Source organism: Catharus ustulatus, chromosome 7 (genome assembly GCF_009819885.2).
Source record: "Catharus ustulatus isolate bCatUst1 chromosome 7, bCatUst1.pri.v2, whole genome shotgun sequence".
NCBI lineage: Eukaryota > Metazoa > Chordata > Aves > Passeriformes > Turdidae > Catharus > Catharus ustulatus.
Genome location: NC_046227.1, coordinates 4838768 through 4856580, shown reverse-complemented (window position 1 = coordinate 4856580; position 17813 = coordinate 4838768). Strand labels below are relative to the sequence as shown.

Genomic DNA, 17813 nt, shown 5'->3' with positions numbered 1-17813 from the left:
AGGTGCGGCTTATATATGGGCAAAGAACAAAAAGTTGCTGTTTTAGTTTGGAGGACAGGTGTCTGCTGAGAAAGGCAGGAACTTCTCTTTGAAATGGAGAATGTAAACCCCCTCCCTCCAAATTATTATAATTTTGAAATCAAGGGGCTTTCAGGCAAAAATATGGGGATTAGGAATAACTGTTCTTTTCTAGGGAAATTAAAATAGAAATACAGTACTACAAAGAAACAGACCCCAAGCCCTGACAAAGTCAGAGTACAACCTGACACCCTGTCAGGCAGGGTGTTGGCAGCAGTCCCATTCCATGGTGGCTGCATCCTCCTGCAGTGACAGATGTGGCTCAGTTGGAGCAGTGCTCCTGTACAAGGTGCAATTTCCCTCTAAAGGTCCAGTGGTGATGTGGAGAAATCCGGTTTTCCTCTGGAGTCCAGTGGAGAAAGGGGCTCCCTTAGTGTCCCAAAGCCTCTGTTTTTACCTTGGTAAGAAATGTTGGGCTCTTCCCCCTGGCTGGAGCAACTCCCAATGGGATGCAGTAATTTTATCAGTCCCACAGTGGGACTCAATGGCCATTAGCAGAAAATGACTGGCTGGAGGAAGGATGGGTTGTGAAAAGGTAAAGAACAATGCCCTGCCTGGTTTCAATGGATGGCCCATTGGCAGAATATCTCCCACGGAGATAAGGATCACTGCCCCCACCCTCAACAGATGGTGATAGAACAGATACCTTTTATCACACCCTGTATTGTAACCAAGACAGTTGCTGACACCCAGAAGTGTGGCTTATAATCGTGAACTCATGTGGTTCTTTCATGAAAAAATGAACCCAGGTTTTCCTAAGCTTAACTTTGCTGTAAAAAAACACAGCAATTAAGTCATTCAGCATTGTGTAAGGAATGTAATCGGTATTGATTGGGATGAACCTTGGTTGCTGATAAGGTAATTTAAAAAGCTTACAGCCTGACTTCCATTTTAGTGTTCTTTTGTGGCCTCTGCTTACTGCCCTGTGGATTCTGTCTCTGTTCATGTTTTTCCTTGTCTGTTAGTAAGAATAAGTCTTGAAATTCTTGTAAAATCTGTAATTTTTTCTTTTAGGTCTGAGCTCTCAGCTGTTCCTATAATTATATACATATATAATATACACACACACACATTATATACATATATATTATATACATATATAATGTATACAATACATGTATTGTATACATTAGTCATTATTGCTTGTCTCCTTTTAATGACCATTTCAGCAGGATATTCAGGCAACTTTGTGCCTTTTTATATGTACAAGTGTACTTTTAACTTTAGTGGAAATGCATTTCTGCTTTCAGGAAAGTGCCCACCCAGGAAATAATGTCAACAGTTAAAAAGCAGATAGACCAGAGTTATCCTGAATAATTGCAATGGCAGAACCATTCAAGTGCTTTGCAGTAATATTGAAAACAAAAGTGTTCATGACACTGTCATGGAGGTTTCAGTTGGGTAAAGAAAGAGGCATATGAAAGAGAAAAATTCATTATATTCCTTCATCAACAAGGGGATGGTTTGTTTCCTGTCAAGTCAGAAAATCAAAGGATATTTTCAAGGAAGAAAGCACAGAACAGGTGAAACAGAAGCTTTCCTACTTTCCTGAAAACTGTGAACCCCACATTTTTCCTCTAGCACAGAAAAGTATGAGTTGTTTGGAAAGGGAGGCAGTCATTTGCTCTGCAGAAGGCAGACAAGAGATGAGTAGGTCGTGTGTTTCATGAAAGGTAGCAAAAAAAAAGGTGCATTTTATCATACATCAAACCATCAAAGCATTTATGAAACAGCAGGAGAAAGTAATTTGAGATGCAGTGAGGTCTCCTACAAACACGTGCAGGGTGTTTGCACAGAGCTCACTTCCAGAGAGCAGTTGACAATCTTTGCTTTTTTTCATGGAAATGAAATGGAAATGGCCTCAAGTTGCACAAGAGGAGGTTTAGATTGAATATCAGGAAAAATTCATTTTCTGAAAGGTTGGTGGCACAGCTGTGGCACAGGCTGCTCAGTGAGGCAGTGGAGTCACTGTCCCTGAAGGGATTTTAAAAATGTAAGGATTTTGGGGACATGATGTAGCACTTTGGGGACATGATTTAGTGGTGGATTTAGCATTAGGCTCCTGGTTTGACTCAATGATCTTGGAGGTCTTTTCCCACATCAAGGATTCTATGATTCCATGAGAGGAATCATCCTGTACACTGAACACTTCCTTTGGTATGTTTTTAGAGGGGAAGGTGTAGATTTTTTGCCTCTGACCTACTTAACTAAATCCATGGGCGTGGCTCCAGTGAATATTACACAGCAAACATTCACATTCTCCATTTGGTTTACTGTCTTCTGCCTTAAGATTTTATTGGGAAAAGCATTGTTAAAAAGAGAAGAAAATTCTATAAGATGTGTTGTTTCACTGAAACTAGGCCTGTTGCCAGCAAAGAAGGCTTTTTGTGCTCCAACTCTGGTACCAGATGATTTCTGATATGGAAATTCCTCTTGTGTGTAATCTCCTTTTCCACATTTTGAGGAATATAAATGTGGCCTTCACTTTCTTTTTATTTCCTTCCAGTGCTCAGACAAGTCATGCTTGAGGACTCCTTCTCTTAAAAAGAGGGTGATTGATATCAACTTGGAAGGGAAGAAGGACTCTGGAATGCTAAAATACATCAGGAATCAGGTACTGATTAAGCCATATGCTAGTCAGGGAGGCAGATAGATAGGTGTCAGGTTAAAATGCAAAAAGAGGGAAAATATATATGGATCTCTCCAAGCTCATGTGAAGAACTGTTCTTGAATATTCATCAGTTCAGCCCTACATCTCTTCCCAATCTGAGTAAAATAAAATTTAAACCTCTTAAGGAAACATGGTCAAAGAATCCTTTAAGCATCTAGCTCCATTAAATCACAGTCTGCATCTCTGGCTTCCATTAGTGAGAGGCAACAAAGCTGAGGATACACAAACCCAAAGAATTCACAAATATGCTGTAACTGCAGCCTGTCAGTTTACAGTAAGAGTTTTCTTTGTTCTTACTTGTTCGAGGTTCCTGAAGAAGCAACAGACTCTTCATAGACCTGTTCTTAGTGGGAGTCTAATGGACCTGCATCACTGTTTGTGCACCACTTTGGGAGAGTTTGGCTTTCCTTCTGTCCTCTTTTTTGGTGTTTTGGTGATGTGAGGGACAAGCAAAAGACTCTAGGAACCCAGCCTGGTAACACTGCTGTTTTAGTGTAGGCTGAAAGCCACGTCCCCTCTGTGGAGCATTTTCTGAAATGGATGAACCTCGAGGTTATTGGTGGGTAATTTGCAGACCAAACCAGGGTCAAATTACTGAGTGTTGTTCCTCCTCGTGGGTAGTTTGCAGAGCTCAGCCCTGAGGCATGGCTTGGTGTGTTGCAGGTCATGAGCCTCTCCCCTGCCCCTTTGTCACTGCTGATCAAGGCAGCTCCTATCCTGACAGAGGAGATGTATGGGGACATCCAGCCAGCAGCCTGGGAGCTCCTGCTCAGCGTGGATGAGCACATGGCTGGAGCAGCAGGTAAGGAACCAAACCCCTGAGCCTGGCTCACAGCCCATCACAGGACTCTGCAGTTTTGCACTGGAGGAATCTGAATGTCACCAAGGGCTTCCTGGGGGCTCTGTGGAAAAGAGGTGGTCAGAAGGATCAGGAGGGAACTCTCTCTGAGGCCCTGGATGTGGTGGGTGTTTGGAGAATATCAAAATTTGTATTTGTGCTCAACTGGGTTTGTAGGCAGGGGAAACGGTGATTCAGTCAGTCCAGAGTCTATTGAGCATTCTGTATGCTGCCTCATGGAAATATTAGTACCAGGTGAGAGCTCATACCAAAACTGACACAGGGAATGAATGAAACTGTCATAGCTCCTGTTATGCTGTAAGGAAAATTCTCATGTTGCATGGAGACAGCAGCGTTGCTCAGTAAGTACCATTATTGTATAGTACTACCTACATTTTCCATTTCCACTTGGTTTCAAAGTGCACAGATGATTGCTGATGACACATGGTTGAAAGGCATCTTTAAGATAGAGGATTAGGGCATCATATACCTGTGAAAGCTTAGAAATTCTGCACATGAAATAAAATTTATTACAATTTATTACAATGATAATAAAATATAAAATTATATATGGTGTTGCAAAGTAGTAATAAGAATTTTTCTGCTATGAGCTTGGATCTTCTCCCATGGAAATGATCTAGGTTCAGAGTTTATCCCTTGGCCAAAAGATGACTGACCTAATGACCAGAGAAAAAATAAACAGAATGTGTCAGAGGAGGTATTTCATTAATGATTCAAAGTCTTAATGCTACTGTAAATCACTATGTACAATTCCAGAGCTTCTGTTAAAGGCAGAGTTTCTGTTAAATCAGCCTTGATTAATCAACAGGAATCACTTGGAAGTGGAACTCTTGAAAGCCAAACTCATTAATCCCTTTACTTCAAAAGATGTTCTTATTTTATACAAGTCAAGGCTGAGAAGATCAAAGGTGTAATTTATTTTAAAAAACAGTTTTTCCAGAGGAATTTAGGAGCTTCAGCTGTAATGCTGTGTGGCTCCAAAAGGTGGAATCATGTGCTTGGTGACAGGAAGCAGTACAGTTTTATTTAGGCTTGGTAGATTGGTGATCCCATTTATGGAGCCAAGATGGGGGTTCCTTTGGTGTGGGTTTGTACACCTGTGTTTTTTATTTGCCATAAAGACATTATTGAGGAGCACAGGTGATCAGATATTCTCTCCCTGCAGCTGCCATGTTCCTGCTGTGTGCTGTGAAAGTGCCAGAGGCCGTTTCTGACATGCTGATGTCCGAATTTCATCACCCAGAAACAGTGCAAAGACTCAATGCCATTCTTAAATTTCACACACTCTGGAGGTTCAGGTATCAAGTGTGGCCAAGGATGGAAGAGGGAGCACAGCAAATCTTCAAGGTAGATAAGTCAATGAAGCTTAATGATGACATGATTGCCTTTGTGGGCGAGATGTGTAATGACAGACTGCCATGAAATTTCCTGAAACTCTGTTTAGGGAAAAAAGAGATTGTGTAAGTCTCACTAGAGGGGGAGGTGATATGAAGAAGTCCTGTATAAAACAGAGAAAATAAAATGAGGACTTAAGTCAGGAGATAGAGAAGATGTGTGTCATACATGGTGTTACAGTCCAATGAGATACAGAGGTGGGTAAAATTGGCACAGTTAATTTATGTTAATTTGTCTTGGGTACTTGTGCTCATATTTAATTAACAATACTGACAGTAATTGCTTGATGTAACAAAATGTCTTTCATGGTTTTGTTTAGATTCCTCCTCCAAGTATAAACTTCACTCTGCCTTCTCCTGTGCTGGGAATGCCATCTGTGCCAATGTTTGACCCTCCCTGGGTCCCTCAGTGCAGTGGGAGTGTACAGGATCCTATAAACGAAGATCAGTCGGTAAGCAGACATCCTGAGAGTAAGCACTGTTTTATCTCTGCAGAAATGTGCAGTAAATTAAGGCAAAAGATGTGAATTAACCTCTGAGATCGTCTTTAGATGGAACCCTGAAGACAGGGAGTTTGGAACTTTCTGTGCTGTCAGGCACTGATTCCCAAAAGAACGCTGCTTTTGACCTGAGCCCTTGTAGAAGGCTTCCAAAATGGAATGATAGAACTAGAATTACTGGTGTGTAGTTTGCATAGAAGTGTGGAATATCACATGGTGAAGGGTTTGGAATTTGGGGTTTTGGAATATAGTAGTAGGTATGAGACAAGATGCAGGTTTTAGGGTGGAGGTTTTGTTTTCTTTCTTCTTGTCCCTCTTCTTCTTGGGTTTAGGTAGTACTTTTTAATTGGATGGAAAATGCTGCACTCTGGGTCATGGGTGTTTGGTCATTTGGTCAAAAGTAAAAATAATTTGGGTGTTAGTTTTTAATTGGACAATTAAACCTTAAAATACATTGTAAGGAGTGAGATACATTGCCATGTCTTCATTTTTTAGCTTATTAGCTAGAAGTGCTGTAGCACTCATTGTACTGTAGATAAGAGTTAATAAACAACAGAGCCCCAACACAAAATTCCTTCTCTTGTGCATTTAATCTCAACTCTGACTGAAGAGGAAAAAAAGCACATAAAAATAGTAATAGTTTTCCCAGCTGAGAAAAAAAATCTAGTGTAGTCTGTGTAGAACACAGAATTTTCTACAAGGGCATCAAGCTTTTCTGTTTGTTCACTGAAGTACTGCACTGCACCTCATGTCCCTGTGAGAGACACTAACTTAGATCTGAGGAGCACACAGCTGCTCTTTCTCCAAGAGAAGATTTTTTCAATAGAACTGCCTGAGGAATGATTTTGTCTCCACTGGTTCATGTGGTGTCTCCTGGGAGAGGTTTGCACCAAAGCTTATTGCAGGCTTATTGCCACAAAGTCTCCTGGCGAATCTGTTCAGCTGGCACTAGTCTGATATGTTTAGAAATTGGGTTGCTGAACTTCACTGAGGTGAAGCCTTTTTTCAGAAAATCTGTGTGCATCTTAACAACTTCAGAGTGTGTTTCTTCTCTCCTCCCCCCAACAGAAGTCATTTTCTGCCCGAGCTGTGTCACGTTCCCATCAGCGAGCTGAGCACATCCTGAAGAACCTGCAGCAGGAGGAGGAGAAGAAACGCCTGGGCAGGGAAGCAAGCCTTATCACTGCCATCCCCATCACCCAGGAGGCCTGCTACGAGCCCTCCTGTACACCCAGCTCTGAGCAGGAAGAAGAAGGTGTGCTCTGGGACCAGGAGCTGCATCCCAGGGACCTGAGAGCATTGCCCACCAACATGGAGCACTGCTGAGGGCAGTGATGTGCAGGAAAATTGATTTTTAGTGTTAGGAAGGTCCCAACTATGCCCATTTTTTGAAGAGTCCAAGTCATTGAGGAAAAATGTATTTGAAAATTAGTGTAGAAAAAGAGACAAAACCTCAGGTATATTGAGTTCTTTCTGGGTGATAAGACACTGACCCCACTGCTCCAACTTCAGTGGAACTGGCCAGCATTTAACATCTCAAAGCTCCCAGTTTCTTGGAGGATTTAACACAAGAGAATATGCAACAGTAGGAATGAAATCTGTCTTTCCTAACTTTTTAATAATTAAAAGGTGGGAGGAATTGCTCTTTGGCAGTATCTATCTTAAGAAACAGACCTCAGGATATACTGAATTGCCGCTGGGGTTTTCTGCCTTTCTGATGAATAGTGGGGGGACCCAGCAGACCAGATCAAGCTCAGTACCAAACTTTCAGACAGCCTGAGTTCCATGGCAGGAGTCACAATAAGCTGAGCCTGTGGGTGAGGAGTTTTACTGAGCCAAGCTTACACTAAAGGCATTCCAAGGTATGTGCCATTAGGTGAGTAGAGGGTTGGTGAGATCTGAGCATACTCTGGGAAATCTGTGAGCAGAAATCAGAGTTCTTATGAAAAACTGAGCACCAGCAGCAGTGATGGTTAACAGGGAGTGGATGAAAAGAAGTATAGAGCCAGCTCTATTACAAAGTAATGCACCAGAAAACTGAGCACTCTTACAGACCACTGTTCTGCTGTTTCCCAAAACATGAGCAAATTACCAATCTGACCAGCCATTACAGCTTTTAAATTGTGTCTTCTGAGTGATACCTGACTTGACTTTCCAGTATTCTGGTTTGGTTGTAATTGCTGTCCTTCAAAAGATTCCCTGAAGCCTGCAGGTTGGATCTGGACTGACATTTTGTATTCTCTTTGTCAGTAGAAGAAGTTGCCAACCTGGCCTCCCGCCGTCTGTCCGTGAGCCCGTCCTGCACCTCCAGCACTTCCCACAGGAATTATTCTTTCCGCCGTGGCTCTGTGTGGTCCGTGCGCTCAGCAGTCAGTGCAGAAGGTGGGTGGCTTCACTTTGGAGTATTCCCTACTAAGAACTGGGCTGCCTATGAGAAAAAAAAATGCAAATTGAAAAGTTGCATATTTACAGTGAAAATTTCTGGTCAAGAAATCTCCACTCCTACTTGGAGATAGCAGCAAACCTCCATGCTCACACAGTTCTGATCTTTGTTCTGTGTGTAGCGCCACTAACATAAATATCTATTGCTGGAACCCTAAAGACAGGGAGTTTTGAATTTTTGTGCTGTCAGGTGCTGACCCCCAAAAGAACACTGCTTTTGACCTGAGCCCTTGGAGAAGGCTTCCAAAATGGAATGACAGAACTAGAATCACTGGTGTGCAGTTTGAATAGAAGTGTGTAATTTCACATGGTGAAGGGTTTGGAATTTGGGGTTTTGGAATATAGTAGTAGGCAAAGAGCAAGATGGAGGTTTTAGGGTGAAGTTTTTTTTCTGTCTTCTTGTCTCTCTTCTTCTTGGGTTTAGGTAGTACTTTTTAATTTGATAAAAAATGCTGTACTGTGGGTCACAGGTGTTTAGTCATTGGGTCAAAAGTAAAAATAATGTTAGTTTTTAATTGGACTGTTTGACTGTAAAAGACCTTAAAATGAGTGAGATACATTGCCATGTCTTCATTTTTAGCTGTTAGCTAGAAGTGCTGTAGCACTCACTGTACTCTAGATAAGAATTAATAAACAACTGAGTACAAACAAGAAATTTCATCTCATGCTTCCAATGCCAACTCTAACTGAAAAAAAAAAAAAAAAAGTTTATCTACCCTGCCTGGATAGTAGCACAGTGTATTCCCTAACTCCTCTTTTTCTTACTGCTCCAGATGAAGAGCACACTACTGAGCACACCCCAAACCATCACGTGCCCCAGCCACCTCAGGCTGTGTTTCCAGCGTGCATTTGTGCCGCAGTGCTCCCCATTGTCCATCTGATGGAGGATGGAGAAGTCCGCGAGGATGGAGTAGCTGGTATTGACCTTGATTAAACTTCAAGGGATTGTTGCTTAAGGATGGCAGAACCAGTTGCAAAACTATTTGAATGCAGAGTTACAATAGAAATCCATCATTTTATTTTCTACATAATTTGTGTTTGGCCTTCCAGGAGTTTTTGCCCTTTTAGGGCTCTAAAAAAAACCCCTATTCAAAAGTAATATTGAGAAGCTGTGGGTGGGATACAAGGAGGGTAAGAGGTCTAACACAAATATTCTTTGAGCAGTAATTGTAGAAGCTTGGCTTGTTTGGTATGATTCAAAGAAAACAAAGACTTAGAAAAACTGACTTAGAGTTTACAACTTGGCAAGTTCAGTTTAGTTTGGCCATGGTCTATGATGTCCTTGTAAATTAATAGTACATTTCCTTGCATTTATTTTTTAGAAAATGTTAATACGTGGTGGACAGTTCTGCTTCCTTCATCTCTCGCTCATCATGTCAGCTAGTTGCACATTGAACTTCCTGATGCATTTTGTATTCAGTTTTATACATTTTGTATACAGTTTTAGCTGTATGTAGCCAGCCCTCTAAACAATGTATGTGTGGTTTTGTGATCAGGAGCTGAGTACTGAAAACAAAATAATGAATAATTCTATGTTGTTAACCTTCAGAGGAATGCAGTTAATTGCACTTCAGGGAGCTGATCATCAACAATTCCACGCTGACTATCTAGTACTGTTCACCAATACCAGATAAAATCACTCAATGAATCACCATGAAATTGAACTTCTGTGCCTGAACAAAAAAAAGTTCATGAATTTATTTCTCAGTTATAGTTGCTGGATTTTGTACATCTGGAGTTATGACTCCAAACAGCTATTTCTTCATTATTCCTCAACAATTGTGAAGTGCTTCCTGTCATATCACCAGTAGTTAGGGGAGGTTCAAATATTAGACTTGTGGTTGTTAATACTGGGATCACTGCACTGGTTACCAGAATCCTCATGCATCAAATGGGGTCTTGGGTGTTTCAGTATAAAAGGACAGAGGAAGGAAGAAGACTAGGAAAGTTTTTTTAAGTATATCAACTCATGGCTTTTCCAAGAGATGGTTCTGACACAGTTTCTTTCCTCTGTGACAGTAAGTGCAGTTGCTCAGCAGGTCCTGTGGAACTGCTTGATTGAAGACCCCTCCACAGTGCTGCGCCACTTCCTGGAGAAGCTCACGATCAGCAATCGGCAGGTACACACTGCCCTCCCAGGGGCAGGAGCTCCAGGGTGACAGCAGAGTCACTCTGTGGGCATCACTGCAGAAGAACATTTACCATTATAATCCAGCAATCTTGTCCTTTGGCTCCAATCTTTGTCCAGTGATGTAAACAGGACACAGCTGCTTTATCACCATCGAGGATCTGACTTGCTCCAAGCCAAGTTTGAGCATGTTTAGTGAGCATGGCATAGGCAGTATTGCCTTCACTCAGGCCACTCTACTCAGACTCTCTGAAAGATGGGGTGGCATTGGGTCTCTATAACTTATTAGACTGGTTCCAAGAGTGTGGCTAAGATTTATGGAAGAAAAGCACACTGGTTCTGACAGTGTGGAAGGCAGGAAGACTCTCCATATCACTTTCTCAACTACATATTTGGTGTATGATATCCATAGTATCACTCAGCTTTCAAGCCCTACCTAGGAACTGACTCTAAAATGAGTATTAAACCTGAAAAATGTCAGGAAAGGCTGTCCTTTTGCTCCTTGAGCGAGTTGTTGGTGGACTTACTATTCCTGAAACTTCTCAGCCATCACCCACAAAGATTTTATTTAAGGTCAGAAGGTCACATCTGTTTCCTAGAATTGTTTGGGTTGGAAGCAACCTTAAATATCACATATTTCCAGCTCCCCACCACTGGCAGGTATGCCTTTTACTACACCAGGCTGCTCAAACCCCCTTTGAATCTACCCTTAAACACTTCCAGTGATGGGGCACCCACAACATCTCTGGTCAGAGATGTTTGTTCAGCCCCTTTGAGAAGAAAGCTGTTATCTGTCCAGCCTCAGAGACCTCTGAGTTATTGCAATCTGTTGTTTTACCATCTCTTTGTAGGCCTATCACAAGTAGAGAACACAGAGATCAGGTGTATTTCCCTGGAAGCTGTCACCAGGTGTATCACTGGCATGGAATGTCCTGTGCATATCTGTGCCTACAAAATCTGCTGTGGGGTTAGAGGATAAGGGCCACAGAAGACATTTGTGATCTATCTTTGGCTGACAATGAGGTTCTGTCCCTTCTATAATCCCTTCACACCATGGGAAATACCTTAGTCTACATTTAAGGCAGGCAGCCTCCAAAAGAAGGGGAACTGGAGTCTGCCCATGCCTCCCACTCTGCAGCCTGGGGAGGCTCAACCTGCTGCTGCTGAACTGGATTTCACAGATCATCTGGGCAGTCAGCAGGGACAATCACAGGGACAGGAGTGCACAGTCAGCAGAGTCACAGTCAGTACAAATGGCAACAGGAGGTACTGGCCTCTCTGAGATAAAATGGGAAAGGCACTGGGTGTTGTACCCTGGGCCTTATATTGCAAAATGTGGAAGGGTATAGTGTATAGCTTTACTTCATGCACTGAGAGACAAAGCTGAAAAAGGGACTGTAGAAAAATGGGAATAAACAAAGCAAGAAAGGAGAAAAGGGAGAAATCTGTTCTTCACTTTTTGGTGGAAAGGAAACACTTTTGCTTTTCTTTCAGGATGAGCTGATGTATATGCTAAGGAAGCTTTTGTTGAACATTGGAGACTTTCCTGCTCAGACATCTCATATCCTCTTTAACTACTTGGTGAGTAGCTTGTGGGCCCACTGTGTGTCCCAGAATCTCTCCTCTGCCTTCATGTGTGCAATAAATGCATTTCATTTTTCTTATATAGTTCATACTTACTCCTGGTTGTGGGTGCAAGTCACCAAGCTTCTTTCTGGCCTTCTTGGGAGAGGAAAAGGAACCTTCCTCTTTTTATTAAACCCTTAAGCAACCTTTCATGGATTTCTGAACTGAACCTCAGCCAATCTTGTAAATTAGAAGAGTCCCAGCACCAGAAACCTTTAATTACTTAACTTAATCTGGGTTCAGGAAGTGCTTTGATAATAGACAGTCCTCTTGGAGCAAATCTAGCAGCTTCCTTCAAGATCATGGACAAATGTTATAGTCAGGAGGTGAAGCAGACAAGGTGTTTACTTCTCCAGGGAGTCTCCTGTACTTTGTGAGTTGTCTACATGGCAACAGTTCAGAGCAGAAAGAATAGGAATTTTGTTTTCCTTTTCCTCACCTGCAGTGGTGTTTAAAGCTATACTGCAAGAGTCCATTTTGGCCCCCCAATCCTCATGATCTCTAGAAAAAGGAAGAATATTACAGGTAGATTTTTCTTTAATATGGATAAAATTGCAGGATGAAAGTTTAATGAATTTATCCCTCTGAATGAAGAAAGAAAGAAAACTGTTATTCTGTGTTTATACAATGCTCTGCACAGTTAAAAGAGTGTGCACAAGCTGATATTCCTCTTACTCACTGCCTGCAGGTTGGGCTGATCATGTATTTTGTACGGACTCCGTGTGAATGGGGCATGGATGCCATTTCTGCCACTCTCACCTTCCTTTGGGAAGTGGTGGGTTATGTTGAAGGACTCTTCTTCAAGGACCTCAAGCAGACCATGAAGAAGGAACAGTGTGAAGTGAAGCTGTTGGTGACTGCCTCAATGCCAGGTATAAGAAATAAATCTTTAAATCTCTTTCATTTCAAAGTTTATGGCCCACTTTACCAAAAAGAAGATACATCAGAACTGGATCAGAAAAAGACTTGTTACAAATGGCTGTATATTTCAAGGCAGTTTTCCTTCAGTTGGGTATGCAGTAAGTAAATTCTGCTGCTTGAGATTCCAAAAAACACTTTCAGAGCTCTAAAAGAAGCAAACAAAAAGTGAATTAGAACAGTATTTCAACCCAGAGCTTTGTGCCAGCTGGGCTGTGAAAGGCTGGCAGCAGCATCATTGTAAATCTCTACCATTTAGACTGTGGTCATTATGAGTCAGAAAAGAGATACACAGGTTTGGGCTTTTGCATGTGTTTCTTCCTCAGAGTTGACAACTGCTGCTAAAGCCAGCTCATCCTTTAAGAGCAGACCAATTTCTCATTAAACTGTGGAACTGTGAGAATATGTTAACTCTACTTAATGGTTACTGCAGGACTCACTTAGTCCATCTACCTGTCCAGAATTTATTTCAAGCACTGCTCTTCCTCCATGGGCAGTCTCTTGAAATTGAGTTAATTAAAGAGGCATGGGAGAATGCATCAGCTTTTCTTCCTCTAGGCACAAAAACCCTTGTTGTGCACGGACAGAATGAGTGTGACATCCCAACACAGCTTCCAGTCCACGAGGACACACAGTTTGAGGCTCTTCTGAAGGTAGGAGTGGGTTTTTGACCTGGACAAACTGCTTGCATTTATTTGCCACACCTGTGTGGCAGCAATCCATTGTGCCTGATCTTCCTGTTCCAGTGTCAGGGAGGAAAATTCTGCTAACAGGCATGTTTGTCTCCCTGGGAGGGGAGCTTGGCTGCAATAAACACCATCCCACGTTTAAGGATCATAGAAATGCTCTGAACTCACAGAGAGCCCAAACCTCACAAATGCAACTGCATTAGGAGACACTGCAGCTTGTTGGGTATTTGCTGTATATTTTTGATAAATACACAAATCATTTAAATGCTTGGTTTTATCAACACTAGAGATGAGAGACTGATCAAGATCAGAGTGAAAATGATGGTTCAGTAGCCACAACAATATTTTGGTATCCAGGAGCTATGCAGTCACTTTTAGCCAAAAATTTCCTGGATGGTGAATAGAGCCACACAGGAAACAGATTTGTGAAAGCCTTCAGTTTGTCTATGTTAAATTTTACTGGGAATCCCATCTCAGTGTTTAGAAGGGTCAGAAATTCAGTGTTTCTGCATATCACCTATCACTAAGTGTTGATGAATACCCAGGTCCATGTGGCTTATACAGGCAGACAAATACGTGTGCTATGAAGGCATCAAGGTAAGTGACACCAGTCTTCAGGACTTTGATGTCAGCATGCCTTGATTATCACAAACATACTCAGGTGCCTCATGATTAAAAAAAGAAATAAATAATTAGAGCCAGAAGAGTGTGCCAGTCTGACTAAGGCATGCATGTTTGTGCCTTTATAGATTATTACATGCATATTCTTCTTTTGGATGTTGTGATATTTATACAAAACAATGAAAAACTGACAGGATATTTTGATTTCTTCCTTTTCAGGAGTGCTTGGAGTTTTTTAACATACCTGAAACTCAGTCTTCTCATTATTTTTTAATGGATAAGCGTTGGAACCTCATTCATTATAACAAGGTAAGGCAAAGATCAAGTCCATATGGCTTTGTTTTTGTGACTTTTCATCTTACTTCTTTGTAAACATCAGGGTTGTCTAAAGGAGAACAAGCATCCTATAAATAGAGTTCTGTCCTGTGAGCATCACATCTTTAGTTGTGTGTGATGAAAGATTGGAATTTGAGAGAAGAGAGAAGAGGCAGAAGGCAGGAATATCTAGTTTTCTTAGAAAAGATCAAATTTTTCCTCTGTTTGTGCTGTTTCATGATGCCTGACACTGTCTGAACAACCCTGCCTTCAGGAAGGGCTAAAGGACCCTTTTTTCCTTTCTGTTGAGTGATTACATTTGTTTAAAATGCACTTTTTCCCCTCTCCTGGCAGACCTACGTCCGTGATATTTATCCTTTCCGGAGGTCAGTCTCTCCCCAGCTCAACCTGGTGCAGATGCATCCAGAAAAGGGTCAAGAGCTCATTCAGAAACAGGTATCACCAAATACCTCTTCCCAGAAAAAAAAAAAACTCTGAAAGGAGGTTAAACTGGGATCTGAATTCCCCCCTCCCCTACTCTGTCCAGCCAATTTCCTTTAGGTGAATCATGTTGCAGAAAATTTTAAAAAAGGTTATGTGGGAACTACGCATTTGGTGTTAACAGTTGTATTTTTGTAGGCAAAAAAACAGCTATTGTAGTTGTGTTCTTACTGAGAGTAGGAAAATGCCATCAGGAGTGGTTATAAAAGGCAGCTATAAAGCTGCTTAAGAGCTAAAATAATTGAAAATAAAGTCAATGCCATCTGATATGTGTATGGCACAGAATAGGATGATATTTCCTGTGCTGCACCTGTCAGTGGAAAGTCAATTAAAATCTGAAATTACTTGGGATCAACTTGGTTGCTTCTCTAACAGAAATTACTCTGCTTCTAGGAGATGTCCAACAAATAAATGAGTTTAATACACCCTACATGATCCAAAAATATTTAAATGGGCTTCACATTTTTGTAAGGGCATTATTTTGCTTTCCACGTGTTTATATTTAGAGCACTTAGAGCCCAAAAAATTTCTAAGGTAAAAACTGCATCACACATTTGCTACCCTCTCTGCAGTCAGGCAAGATGCTGCTGGAAAACATCCAGCTTCAGCAAAGAAAGCAACACTTTCTTTGCAGCAATTCCTGAAAAAGTATTTGCTTTTTTGTTGATGGATTGAGCAGCCAATTCTGAGCTGAGTGCACTTCAGAGGAAGGTCAGGGCAAGGCAGGAGCTGTGAACCTGACCTTTGTCACCTGATCTTTGATGTGTGAAACCAGTGCTTTAAGTTTTGGTTTTGGCTTCATCCCAGTGGCTATGAACTGTCTCCAAACTGCTTCCAAAGTTGCTTCTGGAAATAAATATAACTCTGCTTCAATGGTTTCTTGTAGCATAAAAATAGAAATTGAATATCTAGCCTGGGTGGTCCTACCAATCACAAGTGCAAAGGAGGCTGGTGGAATGGAATTTGGTTTCCCAATTGGTATAAAGCAGAAGTGCTAATCTGCAGTCAAGCAAGACTTTGCTCCTTTTCAGTAACACAGAATCTGCTCTGCTTTGTGTTATTGACTTTTCTTTTGCAATTATACATCTACTTCCTATGGCCAGATGTCAGCCAGCCTTATCTCAGGAGGCAGATAGCAATTCTAACTTCTTGTTGACTATAGTGCAAGAATTGAAGAGAGGGAATACAGACAGACTTTCAGTTTGGAGTTGGTTTCTCTGACTACCTTGGAGCTTACATTAATCTACAGAAAAACCCAAGTTGAAAATTGTTCTGCAACCACTTGGGGTCCTTCAGAAGACTGAAATAGAAAATGTTGTCAGAACCACTTTTACAGACACAATCATCTTTGCAGACCTGTGCTGGAGGAGAGTAGTCACACAAATTCTAGTGAGAGGGTCCAGCACTAGCCCTGTGAATTTTGTCATGACCCTCTGAGCCAGGAGTGCAGCATCCCTCTGATCAGAGAAAGCTGCAGAAATGAACCTGGTGAGATGCAAACACATTTTAAAGAGCTTTTGGATTTGGCTGAGCAAAAAGATCTTTGTCTGTTTTCTCTGCCAGGTGTTCACCCGCAAGCTGGAGGAGGTGGGGCGGGTGCTGTTCCTGATCTCCCTGACCCAGAAGATCCCTCCAGCCCACAAGCAGTCCCACGTGTCCATGCTGCAGGAGGATCTCCTCCGCCTGCCCTCCTTCCCCCGCAGCGCCATCGACGCCGAGTTCTCTCTCTTCAGCGATCCCCAAGGTATGACCCTCCTCTGGCAACTGCCCTGGAGGCTGCACAAGGCCCAGGAGGTTTCTGTGAGTGCTTCACCTGCCTCAGAAACACACAGGCTTGCAGCTTTTCTGCAAGATGCTGAATCTCCTCCTGGGGAAACTGATACAGCACTGTTGGTTTGTAAGCACAGCAGCAGAAAGGGCTTCACTATTAGAATTCTCCAGACAAGGCTACTTGCTTTGGGCCTAGATGAGAATAACTTCTAATTAAGTATTAAAATTATGTGTGAGGCTACCCTAAAAAGGATTGTTCAAAGTCTTTTGCCATCTGCTTTGAGGAAGCAGTTGACGCCCAATGAAGACTGGGCAAATTCTGCAGCAGGGATAAAGAAACACCCCACATAGAAACTTTGCTCTGAATGTAAAGTAGGGTTTCCAGCCTGATATCAAATAGGTTAAATAGGCCATTGTTGCACAGTGGCAAGCACTGGCAAGTTCTGTACCAGCCCTAAATGCTCTTGATTTCAGAAGCATTATTGTAACTCTGCATCAGTTTCCTGTAATGTGTGGGACACCTGGAACATAAAATCTGAGCACAAATCTGCACAGCCTCTGTGTGAGGCAGATGATGTGTGTACAAACTCAGATCTTCCACTTCTTAAGGGAGGAGTGTTCAACCAGCAGATAAATGATCTGTGTGATATTCATCATTCTTCATCTTCATATCGATGCTTTCAGTCGAGGTTTGCTCGAACAAGAAACACAGGATGGGTGAAATAATTTTTAAAAGGCAGAAGGTATTTAAAAAGGCAGAAGGGATTTAAAAAGGCAGAAGGGTGGTCATTGCTGTGGGGTGTTTCTTTGCAGTGAGGTGAGGCTGGCTGCTGTTGTTGACTACTCTTCTTCCCTGCAGCTGGGAAAGAGCTCTTCGGTCTAGACACCCTCCAGAAAAGCTTGTGGATTAAGCTGCTGGAGGAGATGTTCCTTGGCATGCCCAGTGAGTTCCCCTGGGGGGATGAGATCATGCTGTTCCTGAACGTGTTCAACGGAGCCCTGATCCTGCACCCCGAGGACAGTGCCCTGCTCCGGCAGTACGCTGCCACCGTCATCAACACGGCCGTGCACTTCAACCACCTCTTCTCCCTCAGCGGATACCAGTGGGTGCTGCCCAGCATGCTGCAGGTGAGCTGTGCCAGCCCTGCTTCACCAAAATATGGGCACTGATACTCAACTGGGACGGACAAAAGGCTCTCTAACCATTTAAAGTTAGAAAGGGTATGTTTATTCAGTGCTGGGCGGCAGCGTGGGGTAACCCTCTAATACACACTGCAAATTTACAAGTGGTCACAGAGTCT

The 17813-nt window shown here is 42.2% G+C and overlaps 1 protein-coding gene across 1 annotated transcript in view; it reads left to right on the top strand.

Annotated features, from left to right (window-relative positions):
• The window catches only part of UNC80 (unc-80 homolog, NALCN channel complex subunit), a 120450-nt gene that overhangs the window by 63509 nt on the left and 39128 nt on the right, over positions 1-17813 (top strand). Inside the window, 15 exon segments of the mRNA XM_033064342.2 lie at positions 2585-2692; positions 3413-3551; positions 4774-4955; positions 5323-5454; positions 6571-6757; positions 7753-7884; positions 8718-8861; positions 9964-10064; positions 11567-11653; positions 12387-12570; positions 13175-13269; positions 14146-14235; positions 14596-14697; positions 16306-16486; positions 17372-17640. Of these exon segments, the coding sequence (XP_032920233.1) occupies positions 2585-2692; positions 3413-3551; positions 4774-4955; positions 5323-5454; positions 6571-6757; positions 7753-7884; positions 8718-8861; positions 9964-10064; positions 11567-11653; positions 12387-12570; positions 13175-13269; positions 14146-14235; positions 14596-14697; positions 16306-16486; positions 17372-17640 (2133 nt within the window).